Source organism: Camelus ferus, chromosome 27, assembly GCF_009834535.1.
Source record: "Camelus ferus isolate YT-003-E chromosome 27, BCGSAC_Cfer_1.0, whole genome shotgun sequence".
Lineage (NCBI taxonomy): Eukaryota > Metazoa > Chordata > Mammalia > Artiodactyla > Camelidae > Camelus > Camelus ferus.
The window spans coordinates 22663815-22683987 of record NC_045722.1 but is presented as its reverse complement, the minus strand read 5'-3'; the positions used below and the strand labels follow the sequence as shown (position 1 = coordinate 22683987).

The 20173-nt window shown below is 40.0% G+C and overlaps 1 protein-coding gene and 1 pseudogene across 6 annotated transcripts in view; one reads left to right on the top strand and one right to left on the bottom strand.

Moving 5' to 3' along the window:
• The window catches only part of TJP1 (tight junction protein 1), a 211729-nt gene that overhangs the window by 77709 nt on the left and 113847 nt on the right, over positions 1-20173 (bottom strand). Inside the window, exon 1 of one of the 6 annotated variants that reach the window (XM_032469202.1) lies at positions 18076-18489. The exons of the other annotated variants lie outside the window; for them this stretch is intronic. Coding sequence (XP_032325093.1) covers positions 18076-18102 — 27 coding nt within the window. The 5' untranslated portion in view covers positions 18103-18489. Of the gene's footprint in view, positions 1-18075; positions 18490-20173 lie in introns of those variants that run through there. 6 annotated transcript variants of the gene reach the window in all.
• Positions 7745-8295, top strand: LOC116660151 (annotated as a pseudogene).

Below are 20173 nucleotides of genomic sequence, written 5' to 3'. Positions count from 1 at the left end.
ACCTAAAGTCCAATGAAGAGAGGTCTTGGAGATATACTCAGGGATTCAACATATGTTACATATTTAAGATAAGAACTCACTAAGCCTAAGAATTAAAAATCATGACCACAATAACAGTGCAGCAACTATAGGATGACAGCCTCAATAGGAAGTGAGTAAATTTAGCATCCAACACTCCACTATTCTCAACACCAGTTCAATTTCCAAATACTTTATTGTATCCACTTCTTGGCTGACAACTTAGGAGACAAACGATGAGATGGATATGATTACAAAATATTAAGAGCTGGAAGAAAGACATAGGTGGACCTAGAATATTTTTGGTTGATCAAAGTTAGAGATTTGCTTAAAATATAAGTTTACAAATAAATCACTACATCTGCTGCTGTCCTAAAATCAAAGTGAAAGAACACCAGCTTACATAAGTTACCGCTGTATGTGCACTGCACCTTGAGAAATTCTTATCAGGGATGGTTACAGACACTCTTGAAAACTCTTGAGTGCTTTCCAGTCACCAAAAATAAATCTGCTTTAAGTTGTCATTTTCTAATGGCTCAAGACAGACAAACGACGTGTGAAGTTGTCTCCAGGTAGAAGGGGAGAGAGAATGGGGTAGCCCAGACAAGGAAGTGATGCTGAAGACGAGGTAGTCAGCAAAAGTGGGGGGGGATCCAAAATGGCAAATACACAGTAACAAATCAACCCAACTGAACCACACAAGAGCACCGCGACCACTCTGAAGAAGGCAGGGAAGAAAAGAATCTGAGTAACTGTGGAAAACAGCATCTGACTGAATGCTGGGAGGCCAGGCACAAAAGAACTGCACAGAAATTCTGCAGCCTAGGTAGAGTGAGTCCTTCTCCCTGGGGAACGGGTGAAAAATTTCAGCTGTTTCGTGTGTACACTACAAGTGAACACACAGATAATGTAGGTTGTGTTTCTCTTGTGGGAGGAAAATATCTTAAGTAAGAAATGGAGGGAGGCTAAAGGGAACTCTGATGTGCGATCGGAGTCTGAGGTATCAGTATAACCTGCGGTTTTACACACACAGACAGACACAGGCAGAGTCGTGCAGAAACGCACAGGCCCATTTCCCAGCTCTGTCTGCTGAGGACCTACCACAAGGAGAACCCACAGCAATGAGTACAGCCAGCGTGGAGACCTTAATTTCTAACTGCTATTCTCCAGTAAGATAAACCATGATTTCTTAGAGAAGGGTTGGTTCCAGGGCTAGGACAGGGAAAATACAGGGTGAACTGGAATATTATGTGGCACTAGAAATTAAGGGACTGCTCAAAAAATTATGGGGATTTGTCAAAGGAACACAAGAACCAACCTGAAAGAGCTTCTACAGGCCAAAGCCGGAGTAACCTGAGCAACAAAATGCTCACAATATTAGATTTTAACCCACAGAATAAAACAGACATCCATGCGGACATCATTAAACACATAAACGAGAAAGGGACAACTCTTTATGAGAGTAGAATCTCAGCTAAGAAATGTGGAAGGAAAAAAGGCAAACTGTACCAACAGATAAAGATCCACCCAGAGATGCTAAATTAGTGGTTGAATGTTTGAGGATTAACATGATGAGCATAGCCTCAAATCATCTCCTCCAAAATATGCATTAAAAACACACATAAGACAGCTCAACATCATGAACGAATACAGCTTTTACAGTATTCTTGCCAAAAAGGCACCACCTCATTTCAATGATGAGAAAATATCAGACAAACCAAACTGAAGGGCATCTGACAAGTTAATCAATTCTCTTCAAAAGTATAAAGGTATAAAAAAAGTATAAAGAGAGAAAACCGAGGCTTGGTTAAAGGTTCAAAGACACAAAAAGAACAACTAAATGCAACGTGGAATCCTGGAAGAGAAAAAGGATAAACTAGCAAAATTCAAATGCAGCCTGTAATTTAGTCATTACTGTATCAATGTTAATTTCTTGTCCTTGTTAACTATTCTACGGTTACAGTGATGTAAAACATAAGGGGACTGGAATGAAAGATATAAAAGAACTCAAATATTTTTGCAACTTTTCTCTAAGTCTACCATTAATCCAAAATTTAAGTCTTTCCATAAACAAAATGAAAAGACAACCTACAGACTGGGAGAAAATATTTGCAAATGATGTGACCGACAAGGGCTTAATTTCCAAAATACACAGACAGCTCATACAACTCAATAACAAAAAAAAAAAAAAAAAAAAAAAAATCTAATCAAAAAATGGGCAGAAGACCTGAACAGGCATTTCTCCAAAGAAGACATCCAGATGACCAACAGGCACATGAAAAGATGCTCAACATCTCTAATTATTAGAGAAATGCAAATCGAAACTACAATGAGGTATCACCTCACACCAGTCAGAATGGCCATCATCAAAAAGTCCCCAAAATAATAAATACTGGAGAGGGTGTGGCAAAAAGGGAACCCTCTGACACTGTGGGTGGGAACATAAATTAGTGCAGCCACTTGAAAAATAGTCTGGAGGCTCCTTAAAAAACTAAAAATAGAGTTGCTATATGATCCAGCAATCCCACTCCTGGGCATATATCTAGAAAAGACAAAAACTCTAATTCAAAAAGATACACGCACCCCAATGTTCAGAGCAGCACTATTCACAATAGTCAAGACACGGAAGCAACCAAAGTGTCCATCAACAGATGAATGGATAAAAAAAAATGTGGTGTATATATGTATCACATTATATATATTGTGTGTATATACATACACACACACACACACACACACACACAGAGGAATAGTACTCAGTCATAAAAAAGAATGAAATATTGACATTTGCAGCAACTTGGATAGACTTAGAGATTGTACTGAGTGAAGTCTGAGAAAGACAAATATTATGATATCACTTTTATGTGGAATCTAAAAAGTAATACAAATCAACTTACTTATAAAACAAAAACAGACTCACACATGTAGAAAAGAAACTTATGGTTACCAAAGGGGAAAGCGGAGGGATACATTAGGAGTCTGCTATTAACAGATATACACTACTATATATAAAATAGGTAAACAACAAAGTCCTAATGTATAGAATGGGGAACTACAGTCAGTATCTTGCAATAACCTATAATAGAAAAGAATCTGAAACTGTACACTTGAAACTAACACAATGTTGTAAATCAACTATAGTTTAGCATGTAAACAAGTATTCACACACACACACCCTGAATGGTAATGACAAGATTAATAAGGAGCTGAAAATTGCGGGGAACAAAAGAACAGAATCTTGACCACACCTACTGTGAGCAGTAGAACATCTCAGAAGACATACATATGAGCAAATTCATCAAATTCTTATAAAAATCGAGAACACTCTTTAGCTGCTAAAGTGAGGAAAAGAATTAACCTATTAAAAAAACGTGAATAGTTAGTTCACACATCTGTTTTTAGTTTCTCAGGTTATTCCTCCTCCTTCACTAAACCATTATCTGATTTTCAAAAACATAAAAAATAAATTTAAAAAAACTCTTCAATTTCTACATAAGATACATGAAAAACCATGATACTTCTCTAACAAAGCACTCAATGAAAAACAGACCAAATTTGTACACTCAACAGGTCACATTTCTTTAAAATCACTTCCTCTTAATCCTAAATGTCTAAGGTAAGATGGTGACAAGCTGCTAAGCCTCACTGAGGCACACTCCATCAAGGAGCTCCCTCCTAGTTCCAAGACCAGGCAACTTGAGGCTGAAAATCTCACTACTAAGGTGGCAGTAGTAATAGATGAAGATTCAATAAGAAGGCAGTAAATATACCAGTTTTAATACAAGCCATCTGAGTATTAAAACTTATGACTTTTCACATACACAACAAAGAAGCATTATCATTTATTTTCAGATAAAACTGGGCTTTTAAAGTAACCAACTAATGTCTATCTAACCAACACAGTATTCATATTCAAAATATACAGGAATTCCTATCAATAAAGACAGGATGCCTAATAGAGAAGACGGGCTAAGAAATTGAGGAAGCACTTCAAAAAAGAAGATATCAATAGATAAACAAGTTTCTACTGCACAGCACAGAGAACTATATTCAATATCTTGTAGCAACCCATAAAGAAAAAGAGTATGAAAAGGAATATATGTACGTAGATGTATGACTGAAACATTATGCTGTATACCAGAAATTGATACATGGCAAACTATACTTCAATAAAAAAATAAAGTATGACTTTAAAGAAAAAAAAAAGAGGATATTAAAATGGCCAGCAAACATGTGGGGAAAGTGTTCAACTTCATTAATCAATAGGGTAATACAAATTAAAAAAACAATTAAATGTTCCTACACAACCATATAATAAGCTAGAAGAAAATGAGTTAATGAACAATCTAATCAGAACACTGCTAGCAGGAGTGTAAATTGGTACACCTGCTTTGGAAAACTGGCAATAATAAGCATATTCTATGATCAATCAACAGAAATGTGTACGTATGTGCACAAGACTTTACGTACAAGAATGTTCACAACAGCACCAGTCTTAATAGCCAGAAACCAGAAACCATCTAAATACCCATCAACGATAAAACGGAAAACAATGCAACATTCACTCAATGGGCTATTACAAAGCCATGAAATGAAGTGAACAAACTACAACTACACAAACCAATATGGATAGACACTGTTCAATGCTGAATAAAAGAAGTCAGGCACAAGAACACAATTCTATTTAAGTTTAGTAACAGGTAAAATTGAAGACCAAACAAAACAAAACACCACTGCAAAAGAAAAACTCCTAGTGGGGAACTAGCCCTATCAAATTAAGGCCTCTTAATTAAGACATACTATAAGGTCTCTACAATGAACAGTGTGGCAGTGGTGTGTGAGCAAACAAACCAGTGGGATAAAACGGAAAACCCAGAAACAGACCGTCATTAATAAACAGAAAATTAGTGTATGACAAAGGTAACATCTCCAATCACTGAGGTAAAGATACATTTTTTAAAAAATGCTACTGAACATCTAGGTCGTCATTTGGAAAAAACATAAATTAGATCTATCTCTCACCATGCACAAGAATAAACTCCAAATGAATGAGGAATCTAAATGTAAAAAAAAAAAACCATACAAGTACTAGAAGAAAACTCAAGTGAATTTCTCTTTAATGTTGGTGTAGGGAAAGGATTTCTAACCATAACTCAAGGTCTAAGAGAAATAAAGAACATAAGAAATAAAAAATGTCTGCCTGACCAAAAAAGAAACACAGAAACAAAACACCATAAACAAAGTCAAGAAAACTGCAAGACACACCACGAGAGCCAATACCTGTAATATGTAAAGAAATTTTAAAAACTGCAGGAATAAGCACAAAATACAATAGAAAAACAGGAAGATACTTTGCAAAAAGGATGCTAAAATTTGGAAAATGGTCCACACCTGGTCATAATTAGAGAAATGCAAATTAAAATAACACCAAGATGCCATTTCTTACCTATCAAACCAGCAAAAATTAAAAAATAAGACAAAACAGTCTACTTGTAAGACTGTGAGGAAACATTCACTCTCACACACTTCCAGGGGGAATACAGTCACACCACCTCTCTGGAGCCAGATTCGGCAAGACCTAGCAAAACTAACATGTACTTAATCTTCTAACCTAGAGATCCCACTTCTAGGAAGTCGGCCCTGAAGAGAAACCTCCAACAATGTGACTGTGCGTGTGCACCAGCTGCTCACAACCAGAACAACGTGTGTAAGTGCACTACAGCAACTATCCAGGTGACCAAGCACCTGAGAGTGGAGGAGAAATTACAGCACATCCACACAATGGAGGACTCTTAAGAGGTTCAAAAATAAAGCAAAGTGCAAAAACATCAACAGTGTTCCATTCTTCACACGAGAAAGAAGGGATTATAAGATTACACACATGCATCTACTCATTTCTGCAAATTAGATCCAGAAATGATAAACCAGAAACTAAAGAAACTGGTTATTTACAGAGTAAGTGGGAACGCGGTGGAAGAGAGAAGAAAGTGGACTCAGGGTCGCAGGGATGAGGAAGTAAGGGCATGTCTGAGCATATATTGTTGCACAGCTACGAACTACAGTAAAGTTTCACATACCCCCAAATAACAAGTATATAGTTAAAATCAACCAGGATGAGGTAGTGGTCCTGATGATGGGAACCAAAATGGAATACAAACAGCAGCAAATAAACCTATTACAAATGAATACCACAACTGAAGAGGATGGGAAAGAAAGTAACTAGAAAACAGTACTTTGACAGATACTCTAATGTGAAAGACCGAAAGATCTGTATACAAATATTATACTCTAGTTCTGTTTCTCACAGGGGTAGGATGGGTTAACTCACTAATTACAGGTACATCAGGACTAAATGAATAACTGAATAGACTCTAGACAAGTTGTTTCCTCACTGTCAGAGAAAAAAGTTACAAAAAAGGGGAAGGCTAGACTGAAATGTGATGAATAGGAACTGAGGTGTCCATCTAAACTCAAGGTTTTTAGTACAAGTACAGATAACTAAACACATGAGGAAGAAGGGGCAGCTCTTCCTTGCAGAGTAATGTAGAAGAAATGAAAGAAATACGAAGTCACTATTAGAGGAAAAGAACACAGTATTAAGTGCTGCAAGCAAGATCAAGGAGCATTACCAGTGGGCAAGGGTCTGGAGAGAAGCGATCTCAAAGTATCTGGCCCGAGACATTTACCAATCACAGAGGGAAAACAGTAAGTACCTTATGAAATGATCAAGGTTACCACACCAGTAGTAAGACATAAATATCACATACTCTTTCCTTAATCTGATGCATAACCTCAATCTAATCACAAGGCAGTGTCAGACAAACCCAAAAGGAAACAGTCACATTTACAGGAAACAGGACAAGAACTGTAACTATCACAGGGAAGCAAGCACTGAAATCCAGACTAAGAAATTCTACAGGACAAACAATTCTGTTTCTCACCAATAAAACTGCAACGTGGGTGGCAAGGACAAAGACACACACAGAGCGAGATGGGTGAACCGTACTGTCTAAGAGGCTTAGCAGACATACCAATCACCATGGGAGGACTTGATTTGGATCCTGATTTTTTAAAAAATACATTAAAAAAAGAAAGTTGATATTTAAGACAATTAGAAACTTGACATTGACTAAATGTTGGATTTTTGATTTAGAATTTAAAGTGTGATAATGGTAATACAGTTTTTTTTTTTTAAGAGTTCTTATCTTTTAGAGATATAGACTCAAACATTAGCTGATGAAAAGACATGCCTGGTATTTGCTTCAAAGTAACGGGAGAGAGGATACAACGGTCAGGTGTAGAGAGGGAATGAAACTGGCTGTGAACTGGTAACCACACCTTGTGCAGGGACTGTGGGGATTCACTATACTCTTCATCTACTTTTGTGTGGACTTGAAAGTTTTCCACTTAAGAAAAAGGAAGGTAATTTGAGGGGACTAGAAATTAATTACCGAATCTAGGAAAGACCCAAACCAAGACTTCTGCTCCCAAGATGCAGGCCACAGAGCACATTTTCCACAGGCTGGCTTCTCCACAGCGGCCTCCTCTTTGAGGGAAGAAAGATGCAGCTAGACCTGGGGGTGCACGAGTGCGTTCTGGGAGTCCTGGGCTGAATTTAGCCTGGTCTGTTACCAGGAAGTGAGCCCAGAGTAGAAACGGCACCTCTCGTCTAGGAGGGGCAGACGTCAGATACGACTCAGAGAACCAGCAGGCAAATGTGTTCGAGATGCTGTCAGTGAAATCAAAGGAGAGGGAGAGGGACAGGGAGCTTGAAGCCGAGTTTGGACCTCACTTCAAGGCTCAGGATGAGGAAAAGAGCTGGGATGGGGCAGTGAGGAAGCTCCAGTCTGCCCACTTATGCCTCGCAGCTGCTGGGACAGCGGAACCAGTCAGGCAGGAAGTCCAACCACAGCTGTGGCTTCTGAAGATCTAGAAAGAACCTGTGGAACCAGAGGTGGCAGCTCACCGAATCAGAATTACCTTCACCAGCCACCGTCTAAAATCTCAGGGGAAGGTATGCGCTGACTTGATCAAAGGCACAAAGACTCTAGAAGTAACAGGACCAGCTCAGCTGCATACCAAGCCTGAGAGTAACTACAGGAACATTCCTGTGGTGAAGGTTCTAAGACTTGCAGTTGTTTTCAGATGGGGCTCCTTCAAGGAGATTACTACATCCATTGGTCCTGAGCCAGGACTCAAGGCTGAAGTCACCGCTGCAGATGCTTAAATCAACCTTTTTAACAAATTGATAATCAGTTGTTAAAAAACAAAAAAGCAATTGGCAGAGACTCTAGGTGCCATGAGGGATGGAGGTGGGGACGCTTTTCAGGTAGAGAAAACAGCATGTGCATGAGCCCGAGGGCAGGAAAGCGCTTTTTTCGTTCAAACCACACTTGAGAGTTTATTCTATGCCAGACACTGTGTTAAGCTCCATGATAAGAGGACACGTTAACGTGGCCTCTGTGTTTTTGGAGCTCACAGCCTAACATAAGAATCGGACAGTCCAAAACTCTCACAACAGCATGTACTGTCACAGGCTTAGATCAAGGAAAGGAAATGAGTGCCCTGAGAGCAACTCACGAGGAATCTGGCAGGAAGCTCCGTACCTGCTGTGAACTAAACACAGCACAGCCCAGTGTGAGGACAGAGACCAAGGGGGAGAAAGAGTCAAGCTGAGGCCAGAGGGGTCTCTGGGGCCAAATAACCCTGTAGCACTTTACTGATTGTATTATGCATGCTGGTCTTTTACTGCTAAAGGCAATGAGCCTAGAAGTCCTAGGATAAGTATTTGTACCGGGGCACGGGGTACTCCCCAAACTTGGATTTTGAGATCATTTTAGAAAGAAAGATCATTTTAGAAAGGGGGGTGACGGGGCATGACACTACTTAGGAGGCACAATGGGAATACATAGAATATAATGGGTGTATGGGCCTATGTGTTCGGGGGAGTAGTGTGTATGTGCGTGTGTGCGTGCGTGTGTGTGTTTGGAAGGGGGGTGTAAATGGTAGAAACAAATGGATGGAACAAGTGGAGAGACGAAGTGCTCAGGAGGTAAAAAAATGAACAGAACAGAATCATTTATCGTATTGGATGAGTACCCCAAATGAGCCAGGTGCACTGAGTCTGGCTAGTCCTTAATCTCTATTTCCTGATTCATCAGACTAAAGACTGCATCTCTTACTTAATGCTATTGTATAAAATTTTCAGAAGTATCTCAGGAGCTCAAGGACCTTCTCTGAAACCACAGAACATATTGCTGATCTGGCACTCAACCTACAGGCCAAACTCTGTCCAGTATAAAATAAATACATATACATAAATCAGGTAAATGTCTGTACACGTGTGCACAGAAATGCCCAATTCCTACATGCCTCTTTTCTGATATTAAGATGGGCTTCACTTAAAATGTTTTTAAAAGACATAGCTAAGATATTGGCTCACTCTATTCTGAGTGCTGTGCTAAGTGTACAACAACCCTGCGTTTTACGGATGCAAAACCACTATCAACTGATAGACTCAAGATAAAGACTCCAGAACCTAAACCCGTAAAGTGACAAAGACTTAAGGGTTATTCGGTGGTAACCTCTTCAGTCCTTATATTACTTGATCTCTCTGCGCAGCATCTGGCCTGTCAACAGACAAGGTCCCTCTCCTAAAACTCTCTGTCTACCTCCTGATGGCCTTTCTCTGTGCCCTACACTCAGACCTCATTCAAATTAAGAACCTGTATACACCAAAAGACCATTAAGAGGACCACCAGATTGGGAAATATCCCTACAATGCATATAATCAACCAGCTTTTATCAAAAAAAAAAAAGTAAATCAGTAAGAAGATAATCAATCCCAAAGAAAAATAGACAAAGGACTGGAACAAAGCATAAACACGGAAAGTTGCTCAATCAACTTCATCTGGTCAAAAACTGCAAATTAAAATTACAATGAGACTTACTAAAGACCAATTATAAAGGCTAAAATTAAAGTCTGATAATAGCAAGTTTTGGTGAAAGTGCAGAGCAACAGAAACTCTCATTCACTATGATGCAGAGTGTAAACTGGTACAATCTCTTTGGGAAAGACATTATTTACTAAAATTGAAGACACTCTAAATCCAGCAGCAATTCTATCCCTAAATACATGTCTTAGACAAATATGTGCACATGTTACCAAGAGACATGCAGAAGTGTTCAAGGAAACATTATTCTTAACAGCCCAAATCAGTAAATAATCTAAATGTCCAACAACAGTAGAACAAACTGTGGTATATTCATACAAGAAAATACTAAACAGCAACGAAGATGAATGAATTCACATGCAACAACACAGGAGAGGCAAGGGAGGAAGCTTCTGAGGAGATGGCAATATTCTACTCTGTGATCTGGGTGGTGTTTACACGGGTGTTCACCATGTAGCAATTTATTAATGTACATTTGCTTTATGTACTTTTACACAGGTGTTATATTTCACAATAAGAAGACATAAAAAGTGAAGTCAGCTGGCAGCTTGTAAGTCAGGGTAATTTACATCAACTCTGTATTTACAACTGGTTCTGAAAAACTGGCAGATCAGGCCTGCCCTCCTCCAGGCCCACATCAGCTGGAGCGGGCCACACCTCCCGCTGTCAGATCAGCCTGTGCTCTCGGCCCAACGCCACAGCACCCTCTCTTCCGCCTTCATGATTCACGCTACACGTCCGGTCTGAGACTTGCCCAACTCGCCCAACGACATTCCACACAGACACTCCTTTCTCCCTGACAGTCCTTTACAACCCATGATCGTAAAAGCCTGTGCATGTATGAGTTACACAGCACAAAAGCAAGTGTGCGATTAGCTAGACCACGTAAATTTAACTTTAGATTCCTCACCTATAAAAGAGATTAGAGCAGCACCTGAAAGAATTAAGGTTAGATCAGATAAAGAAAATAAAACACTTAGTACTGGTCACAGAATTGGCAATCAGTTTTAGGAGGCTATTCTTTATTAGTAATACACACTTGTCATATTTACAACTCCAGTGAAAATCTGCTTGCCATGGCCACTGTCTTCTGATCTTACAGGAAATACAGCATCAAAATAGGGGCCGGTATACATCTGTTTAATTAAATATTCCAGTATGTTATCACGGTTTTTAAAAAAAACAGTAAATAAATCTTCCAAAGTTCCTTTACATGACACTGCTGGGAAAGATTTCCTACAATTCAATACTTGAAAAGTAGGTTGGTATTTACTTGCTTTTGCCAAAACACATATTTCTCCCATTGTGGCTTTTGCTGATCTGATCACTGTCAACTAAAGGGATCCCTATACCACGGAGTATGAAAATATGAAAATACACTTTAAGATGATGGATTGCTAAGACCTTTTAAGTCACAAAATGCCTGCAAAATTAAAATTGACTTTTCAAGGTAAACATCATATGAATATCAAAAACAGCTTACTACCTTTCACATAGTTGTTAGTGATCCAGTGACTAGCCAACGCATTTATCTAATTCTTGTCCCTCAGACAAGTATACCCATTTTTCTCCAAAACCTACAAAAGTCTAGTTCAAACTATCTTTTCCAGAAGCCAATCTGGCAGTAAGCCCTCATAAAATGGAATACTCTGAAAATCATCCGTGAATACAACCAAGCGAATGAACCAGTTACCCACACACTGACCATCTCACAAACACGATACTGAGCAAAAGAAGCCACACACAACAGAACCTGTCCTGGAAGACTCTGTAAAGTTCACAGGTGGAACTACAGTGTTAATGGAATGCACAATTAAGTGTCAAAACTATAGGGGAAAGCTAGAAAAGAAGCACTACAGAAGACAAGATAGGTGTACTCTTTGGGGAAAGGAGGGTATGACCCAGAAATGGCACGGCAGGGATTCCAGCACGCACCACCATGTACAGTATTGTATTTGTCGCTTTCTGCCCACATGGCTAATGTTCCAGGAGCACAGTACAGTGATATGCTCACTACTCTATACCAGCACGTAGGACAGTGCCTGGTACAGACTAGGCTGGCAAGAAATATCTGCTAAATATAGAATACAGTTTCAAAAATCCAAGTTGTTAGGTATTTCACAGCCTGTTAGACCCTAAATCTAACAGTAACAGCTGGCTTACTGTCCATTTTCCACGTCAGTATATTCAAGGAGTTATAAGCCAATTCTAATTACTTTATAATTCTTAATCTTTTTCTCCTACTGAGATACTTTAACTAAAGGCATGCATACGACCCTTTATGAATGTACCCAGATTTAAATGAAACATTTTTTTCAGAAATGAACAAGGAAAATGGCAAAAACTCATGTGTCACAGCAAGCCCAGGCCCTGGGTATGATTCCAGCACCTTCCCCAATCACAAAAGCACACAAGGATGTCACGTTATTATACAATGACCATAAGTGTGCTCATATTTATTTTAAGATTAAACTAAGCAAATTCTTTGGATCTTAAAAATGAATTACACATTTCACAACTGATCACAGTATACAGCAGCTGGAAACTACAAGCTTTTAGGGGTCAAGGGTCCAAAACAAAATGTGCTCAATGCTTGTTGAACTAACAAAAAGAAGGTCATTACTGATAATCTCCTGAATTTTAGAATAATAGAAAGCAATCATAAACTAAGTTTAATTCAGTCATCAGAAACGGTGTACAAACCCCAAAGATTACTGGTGACCATTCAAAAAAGTGAAAATTCTTCAAATAACCGAGGGAAAAAAATGAACTTTCTCTCTTTGGGAATGTATACTATTTTTAAAAAACAAAAACAGTAAATATTTCAGCAAATCAAAAAAAATGTTTTTAATTTAAGCCAAGTATATGCTAATCTTCTGTTCCTAGTTAGTCTCCATGTAAAATAAGGAACCAGGACAGTCAGGTCTTCATCTCCCTTCCGGGCAGGATAATTTGGAATGATGGAGGTCACTCATCAGTTGATTTACTTCCCCGCATTCTACCAGCATCAAAGAGGCAGGATGTCCTCACCCAGAACTGAAACACTTCTGCAACACCAATCAAAACTGATCCTTCCATCTATCCCAAAGTTCAGGGCTCCCTGAGATTCCGTAATTAACACTACCTGTATGACAGTCAGAACTGGTTATTAAACCTCAAATGGTGTTTTACCGTACGGTTTTTGGCAACTTTGGTTTTCCCATGTTAAAACAGTGCTCTGTGGTGTATCATTCAGAGTCCCTTCCTTTCATCCATTTTTAGGATATAAAATGAAATTTCCTTCCCATGTAATCACCACACACTTCTCATTATTAAGAATTTATCTCTTTAAGAAGGAATGGAAATAAAGCACCTGGCTAACCCATAAAGAAGCAACCTGAAGCCACTCTTCTCTGCAATAAATAAATTAAGAAGCCCTCTAGGTCAGAGACAGCAAAAGGTCTATTTTTATTGCCTGCTTACATTAGAAATACTGTACTGAAACACGCCGATTTTAGATTGCATTTAAAACTCAGTGAACTGTCCTAATGTTCTCTTTCTACAAGATTAAGAGTTGTTAAACAAAGAATTGTCTTTTGAAATTCAGAGATGCAAAGCAAGTTCTCGGCAAACATTTCTGAAATAACATACTAGGCATAAACTATCTTTTAATCTTCTTTAACATCTGATCAAAAACTCTGCTTATTAATAAAGAAGAGCTCTGCTCATTCCACCAGCTAGTCTTCACCCCACTCAACCCTGAGTGCGTACACACTACCCAAGCCTGGCAGGAGCTGTGACTGGCAGACACAGGAGGGTGGGACCACACTTGGATTTACAGCCGGGCTCCTGGTCTCTCATTAGACTGAATTTTTATCATGTCAGAGCTATGTCAATGAACAGGACTGTGTTTCCAAATTTTTCACCACAATTATTATTTTTAATAACATTTCCCTTAGCAGCATGGTGGTCTGTCTTACTTATACTCAGTTTTATTCTTAGAACTGTACTGAGTTTATCTTTGGTCTCTAAATAGTAAAAAGACTAAAGAGCAAGCAACAGTCAGGGCCAGTACATTGTTACCAGGATTGGGGGGGGGGTGAAACTACTGTAATCTTTTTCCTTCAAACCAAACAGGAAACCGTACTATATACACTACATGACAGCTCTCAAAGCCACAGATTTTTGGTTTCAATCTCATTATTTGTTGGTGTGGATGGCTGTCTTTATCACTCGCTGACAGCAATCAGTAGGCAGAGTCTTTCTCGACTATGAAATAAATGTTCAGTTTGCAAGTTTCTAACAAGAAAACATCAGTATTCTTTTAAAAAGAAAGAAAAGTAAATAGGGTCTTTCCTAGCAATGTAGGACCATCTGTACCACTGCTCAATCTGGGGGGGAAAAAGCACTGTATAATTTGAAAAATACCTGTCTTACGGAGCTGTCCTAAAATGAACCCGAGTTGTAAATGTGGTCAGGATTATCAATCAAGTACATAAATGACAGTCTTAGCCACAAGTGTCTAAAATGCCAAACATGCTAACATGAAAAATTAAATGCTTCTGCCTTAAATACTATAAAAATATTTCTAGTGACAAGTATTGTACAGACTTGTCAGGTACAGAAAAATGTTACTACAGTGGAGCTCATTAAAAGTTGGCAGACACAATCAGGTGAATTCTCATAAAGTGCACTGATTAGTTTACCTTTACAGCAGTATGAAGCAAATCTGTACCGATCACTCAGCATCAAAATTAAAAGTACGTCATAACAGCCACTCAGGACACAATTCCTATCTACAAGGACTAATTTTGTAACTAGTTTTGTTCATTTAGCTATGTTTTACAGTTCTTAACTTTCAAAAGTTCAGCTATTAAGAAAAGTCCATTGTGCCTTCCTTGATACAATAAATCAATTCCTGAGAAGTGGTGTATATACTTTCCATACTAAACTACATTATAATTCCTAGAAATAATCATGGGGAAAAAAGTTTGTTCCCAAGACATACTGGAAATTCTTAAGCAGCAAAATCTAATAAGCATATATAACGGCATAATCTTAAATTTTATCGCTTCCTTTCAACTGAAACAGTTTGAAAATCCAGAAGTCACTGCACTACCTCCAGCCACTTTCCATGATTCAACCAATGGAAATGTTCCTAATAACTATTCATATCATTTTCTTACATTATTAAACAATTCCTTGGTGAGACTGAGAATCATCCTCAAATTCCTATTTTCAGCTTTTGAATAATTTTGTATAAGGTACACTGGTAATTCTGTTTGCAAATTCAAATGTGTATCACACACATAAAAAATTTTCCTTTATTATTTAAGTTAGTATCATGTCCAGAGAAGACCTTTCAAACTCAGGTATATTTTTTTAAAAGAGCATCCTGTATGATTTATCTCATTTGTACTTTTTCAAACATCGGATGGGGGGAGGAGGGGAGCACTGTGGCCTAAGGCAGAAAGCTAATTTTTTTTTTTAAGGATAACCAAAAGTCCCAGCACTATTTACTGAATAACCCATCTTTTCTCCAGTAATCTACTGTGGTATTTTTATCATATATTCTTAATTTTCCCTCTTGCTGGCTGAATGAATTTAGGTAAGTTACTTTACTTCTCTGTTTCAACTTCCTCATCCATAAACTGGGGATAATAGTAGTGCTCAGTTCACAGGGATACTCTGAGAATTAAATAAGTTAATTCATGCTAAGCACTCAGAACAATACCTGACACACATTAAATGCTGATAATCATAATCACTAATGGCTCATAAATACATGGATGTTTGTGGACTCTGTGATCCCAATGTCCATTCCTGAGCTGAAATACTGCTTTAAATTACTTTGCATTTGTAACTCATTAGGTTTTCTAATAAGGTCTTCTTTTTCCAAAATTTCATGGCTATCATTATTTTCTCAGATAAACTATCAATATGTCACGTTTTCTACAACAGCACCCTGGAATTCTATTTGGAATTATATTAATATTTATACATCAACTCGAGGCAATTTGGTATATTCTACAATAGTGATTCTCCCCATTTGGAAAGTGTATTTTCTCATCTCATTTATTGATGTTTTGTTTCACATCCTTATTTAAAATTAGGTAATTTACCAACAAGTGTTACATTCATTTCTAGGTACAACCTTTTCGGAGGAAGATTCAGTGGTGAATATCAAAATTTTAAAAGCACATACCCTATGACCCAGAAATTCCATTTTTAAGACTCTGACATACAGTAACACTATACAAGCCAAGATATAAAAGTATAAGGCTACTTATTACAACAACAAAATCCTGGAGAAAAGTTAAATGTCCACCAATAAGGCAATAATGACCCTTAGATAAGAGTTCTACAAACTATTATGCTAAAAACAAAGACAGCAAGTTGCAAAATTAATGTCTTCATTTTTCTTAAAACTGAGGAGCGGGGGAAACAAAAACATCGTATGTAAAGTGTTGAGGACACAGCCTGGTTCTTATTAAGCATTTTAATCCCCTTAAAAAATGAAATATGACTTGATTAACTGGTTGAACATTATTTCATTTCACCTATTTTTCATGGCCTGCCTGCTCTACATAAGATTTTACGGTGGTCCCATAATTAGGCTTAAAAAAAAATTAAGTTTTCAATTCACATTTTACTCATAAATATTCAAGAATGCAAAAGTCCCAACAATGTAATGTGTAACTGATGATACTTTTCAATATGCCATAGAAATCTCTATACCATAGTTCAGTAGGAAAAGTATGACTCCTTCTAAATCATCTTACTCTGGCAATACGTTGAAAATTTATTTCTCTCCAGACCTAAAATAACCTTTTTAGAGTGTATGGTCTTGGATTATCAAGTGCCAGGGATCCCACTACAGGAACAAAGTGATATTCTCTGTAATATGGAAACAAAGACTTTCCTCCTAAGAAAGGAAATCCCAGAAAAGGTAAATAATATGAGCTTATTTTAAAATCACACAGAATTTTGCCTTTTAGTCTAAATCTCGAGATCAAGTTTTATCATTGGATTGTTCTTCATCGATGTAAGGTCAAAAAGGTACACATGAAAGTTTTCTCAAAGGGAAAACACTAAATTCCTTAAAAGAATTTACTCACTACTAGACGTAACCGCTAACTTCTGCCAGCCAGAAAACAAGGTCTGGAGTTCAGAAACTTCAGAGCCATATTATACCATATTAATAAGCATTTCAAGCAAAAAAGATACATAAAACCACTGCCTCCTGAAGTACTTCAGTACTGTTTGAAATAATGAATCGATTTTTAAGGGAGAAGATTTTTACTTTTCACATTTCTGTATTTCCCAACTGTTTAAAAGAGCAGGTACTATTTTACGATGAAAACGTGCAAAAGAAGAGGAGAATATTACCTGATTTTTCAGCTTTTTTATATAACTTACAAGTTGGTTTCAAAGCACTGAGAAAATGGCACAATACTTCAAAGAACATGGAAAAACTGATAGGAAAAAGTGTTACTTTTCTGATGAACCCATAAGTTCGCTAATTTCAATTTTTAAGAGTTCATCTTAGGGTTCATTTGTAGGGGTATTCCGTGTTACTTTTGAAAGTTTAATTCAAAGTAAACTATTACAAAGTGTTAAGAGGTTAATTTTTTTCCACTTATAAATAATTTTTACCCTAAATAAATAAGCATGAAAAGAAAAAAAAAAAAACCAACCCAACCTACAACACACAAGCCGAGCGTTTTGCTGTCTTGGTGTCTTATCGCTGGCACGCGCATACCAGCGAGAGTGACATCAGAGCGAAACTGCACGGTTTCGCCGGGGACCAACCACTCCCGCAAGGACGGCAGAACCCGGTCGCGGGAGGCGGCACCCGAACCCTGACCCCGGACCCGCAAGCTCGCGCCGGGAGCCGCGGTGCCCACTCCCCGCCGCCCGACCTGTTGCGCGCCCCGCCCGCCGCCACGGTGAGCCGGGGCCAGAGCCGAAGCCGGGCCGGGCGCCCACGGCGATGCACCTGCCCCAGCGCCGGCCCTGCGCCCGCCGCCCCTTTCCGGGCCCCTGGCCGCCCTCTCCCGCCGCCCCAGGCCCTGCCGCCGCCTGCGGGCAGGAGGGCGGGCCCGGTGGCCCCGAAGGCGCTCACCTTGGCTGCCGCGGCCCTGGCGGACATCTTGTCTCCCTCCGGTGCCGCGCGAGGCTCCCGGACCCGAAACTCCGCGCCACGGGCCAGCCGGCTCCTCACGCCGCGGCCCAGATAAACATCTCCCGAGAGCGAGCGGGGTGGGGCGGGGGCGGCAGGGAGGCCCGGCCCACGGGGAGGGACTCAACTCGGACAAAAGTCCGGGCAGCGCCGCCTGCTCGGTCTCCTCACGGGTGCGCCCGGCCGGCGCCTCCCTCCAAGCGCGGTCCCCACTCGGCCTCCCGCCGCGCTCGCGCCTCGGAAGCCGGCTTCCGCACGTAACCGCCCGGGAACGAGCCGCGGGGAAGGGACGTGGCGTCGGCGGGGGGAGCGGGCGCCGGCAACCGCTGGCGGCCACGCAGACCTGCCGGCCCGGCCGGCCCACTGAGCATGCCCGGCCCGGCGGGGCGGGGCCAGATGCGGGGCGGGGCCACTGGTGGGCGTGGCTGGAGTGGGGCGGGGCCATCAACGGGGTGGGGCGAGCGGCCGGGTCCCGCTTCCTCCCCGGATCCCACCCTAGGCGCGGAAGGAAGAGCCCAGTTTCCGAAGTAACTTGGTGGAAACTGAGTTTCCGGCGGCCTGCGTGTCTTCCTGTTTGTTTGCATCAAAGGTCCGGCAAGAATCGCCCCCAGGAGAACGGCCCTGAGTTGTGCACGTGCCCCTCGAGGAGCCAGGCCGGGGGGGCGGCGGGCTGGGCGGGCACAGCGGGTACCGGACGCGGGGAAGAACCGCTGTCACGGCTGCGTTCCGCTGTTCCCTGAGGCAGATAAGTCTCTGTAAAGTGCGTCCTGGCTTAGTCTCCGAGAGCTCTCGCGCTCGGAGCACCGGCTGTCCTAGATCTGGTCTGAGGTCACGGGCAACCCTAGGCAAGCAGTCCTGGCCCACCCACATGGGGCCTCCAGACACAGCCAAAGTCTTTCTCCAGCCCATCTAGACAGGGATCTCAGAAGCGTATTTTTGGCATCAAAAACGTTGAAATTCTTGGTGAGTGAAGGGGTCAAGCTGCCTTGCATTTCTAACCCAGTTCCTCTAGCTCACGCTGGGCAGGAAAGGACGTTTGGTCCCCAAGTCCAGTTTAATCAGCCACTACGCAGACTTCCCACAGTGCAGACAGCCTTGCTGAACACCAAGAAATACTTAAAAAACCGCTTCCAGCCTCATTATTCTCCACAAATGTCAGAGATTCTTAGTTACATGAATGGTAACATCCTTAAAGTACTTAGTATAGTGCCACAGAAGGTACACGAGAAATGGGGGGGGGGGGAGCATAAAGTCAGGCTTTAGACGATGGTTCTCTTTACAATTCAACTCTATGAAAAGATCGAACTTCTCTTAATCAAGAAATACCGGTATATCATACATAAATATCAATTAAGATTTCACAGTAAAATACCATATATTTTGCAACCTGAAGCTATCGAAACTAGAAAAAAGCATTCTGCAAATCAAACCCTATCCTTTACCTCCATCCCCGACACAGAAATGGTTGGAGTCACTTTTGTTTTCAAGTCATGTTGTATGAGATTGTTTTGTTTTTGGACAAAGAGTATTTATTCAATCTTTTAAGAATTGTAATTAAAATTTCCTTATGAGCAAATGCTTTTTTTTTAAATTGCGGAACTATTATTTTTTTTATTTTAAAAGGTAGCTGTGGAAGATGCTCCACATTATCTTTACCAGTCTCCCCATTTAATAAGATGTGCAACCAACATGACTTGCCTAGAACCAGGTATAGTGTCTTTCACAGATCAACTCCCAGAGATATTCAAATGCACCAAGACCTTTTCTCTGTTCTCATTTGTCACTTTTCATCAAGCCTGCCATATATAATTTAAATGCCAGATTACATATGGATTTGTCGAAGATCTAAGACACCTGATTACCATTTTAGTTAATTTTACTTTTACCGTGGTTTAAAAAATAATGAAATCAAGCGAGAAATTTCACCTTTGAGAATACTGTGCTTTTAAAATTACATTAATAAAAATATTTCAATGAATAGTAGTATCCTCTAAAAATTTTCAATAATATTTATATCTAAATTGAGCAGTATGATGTATTT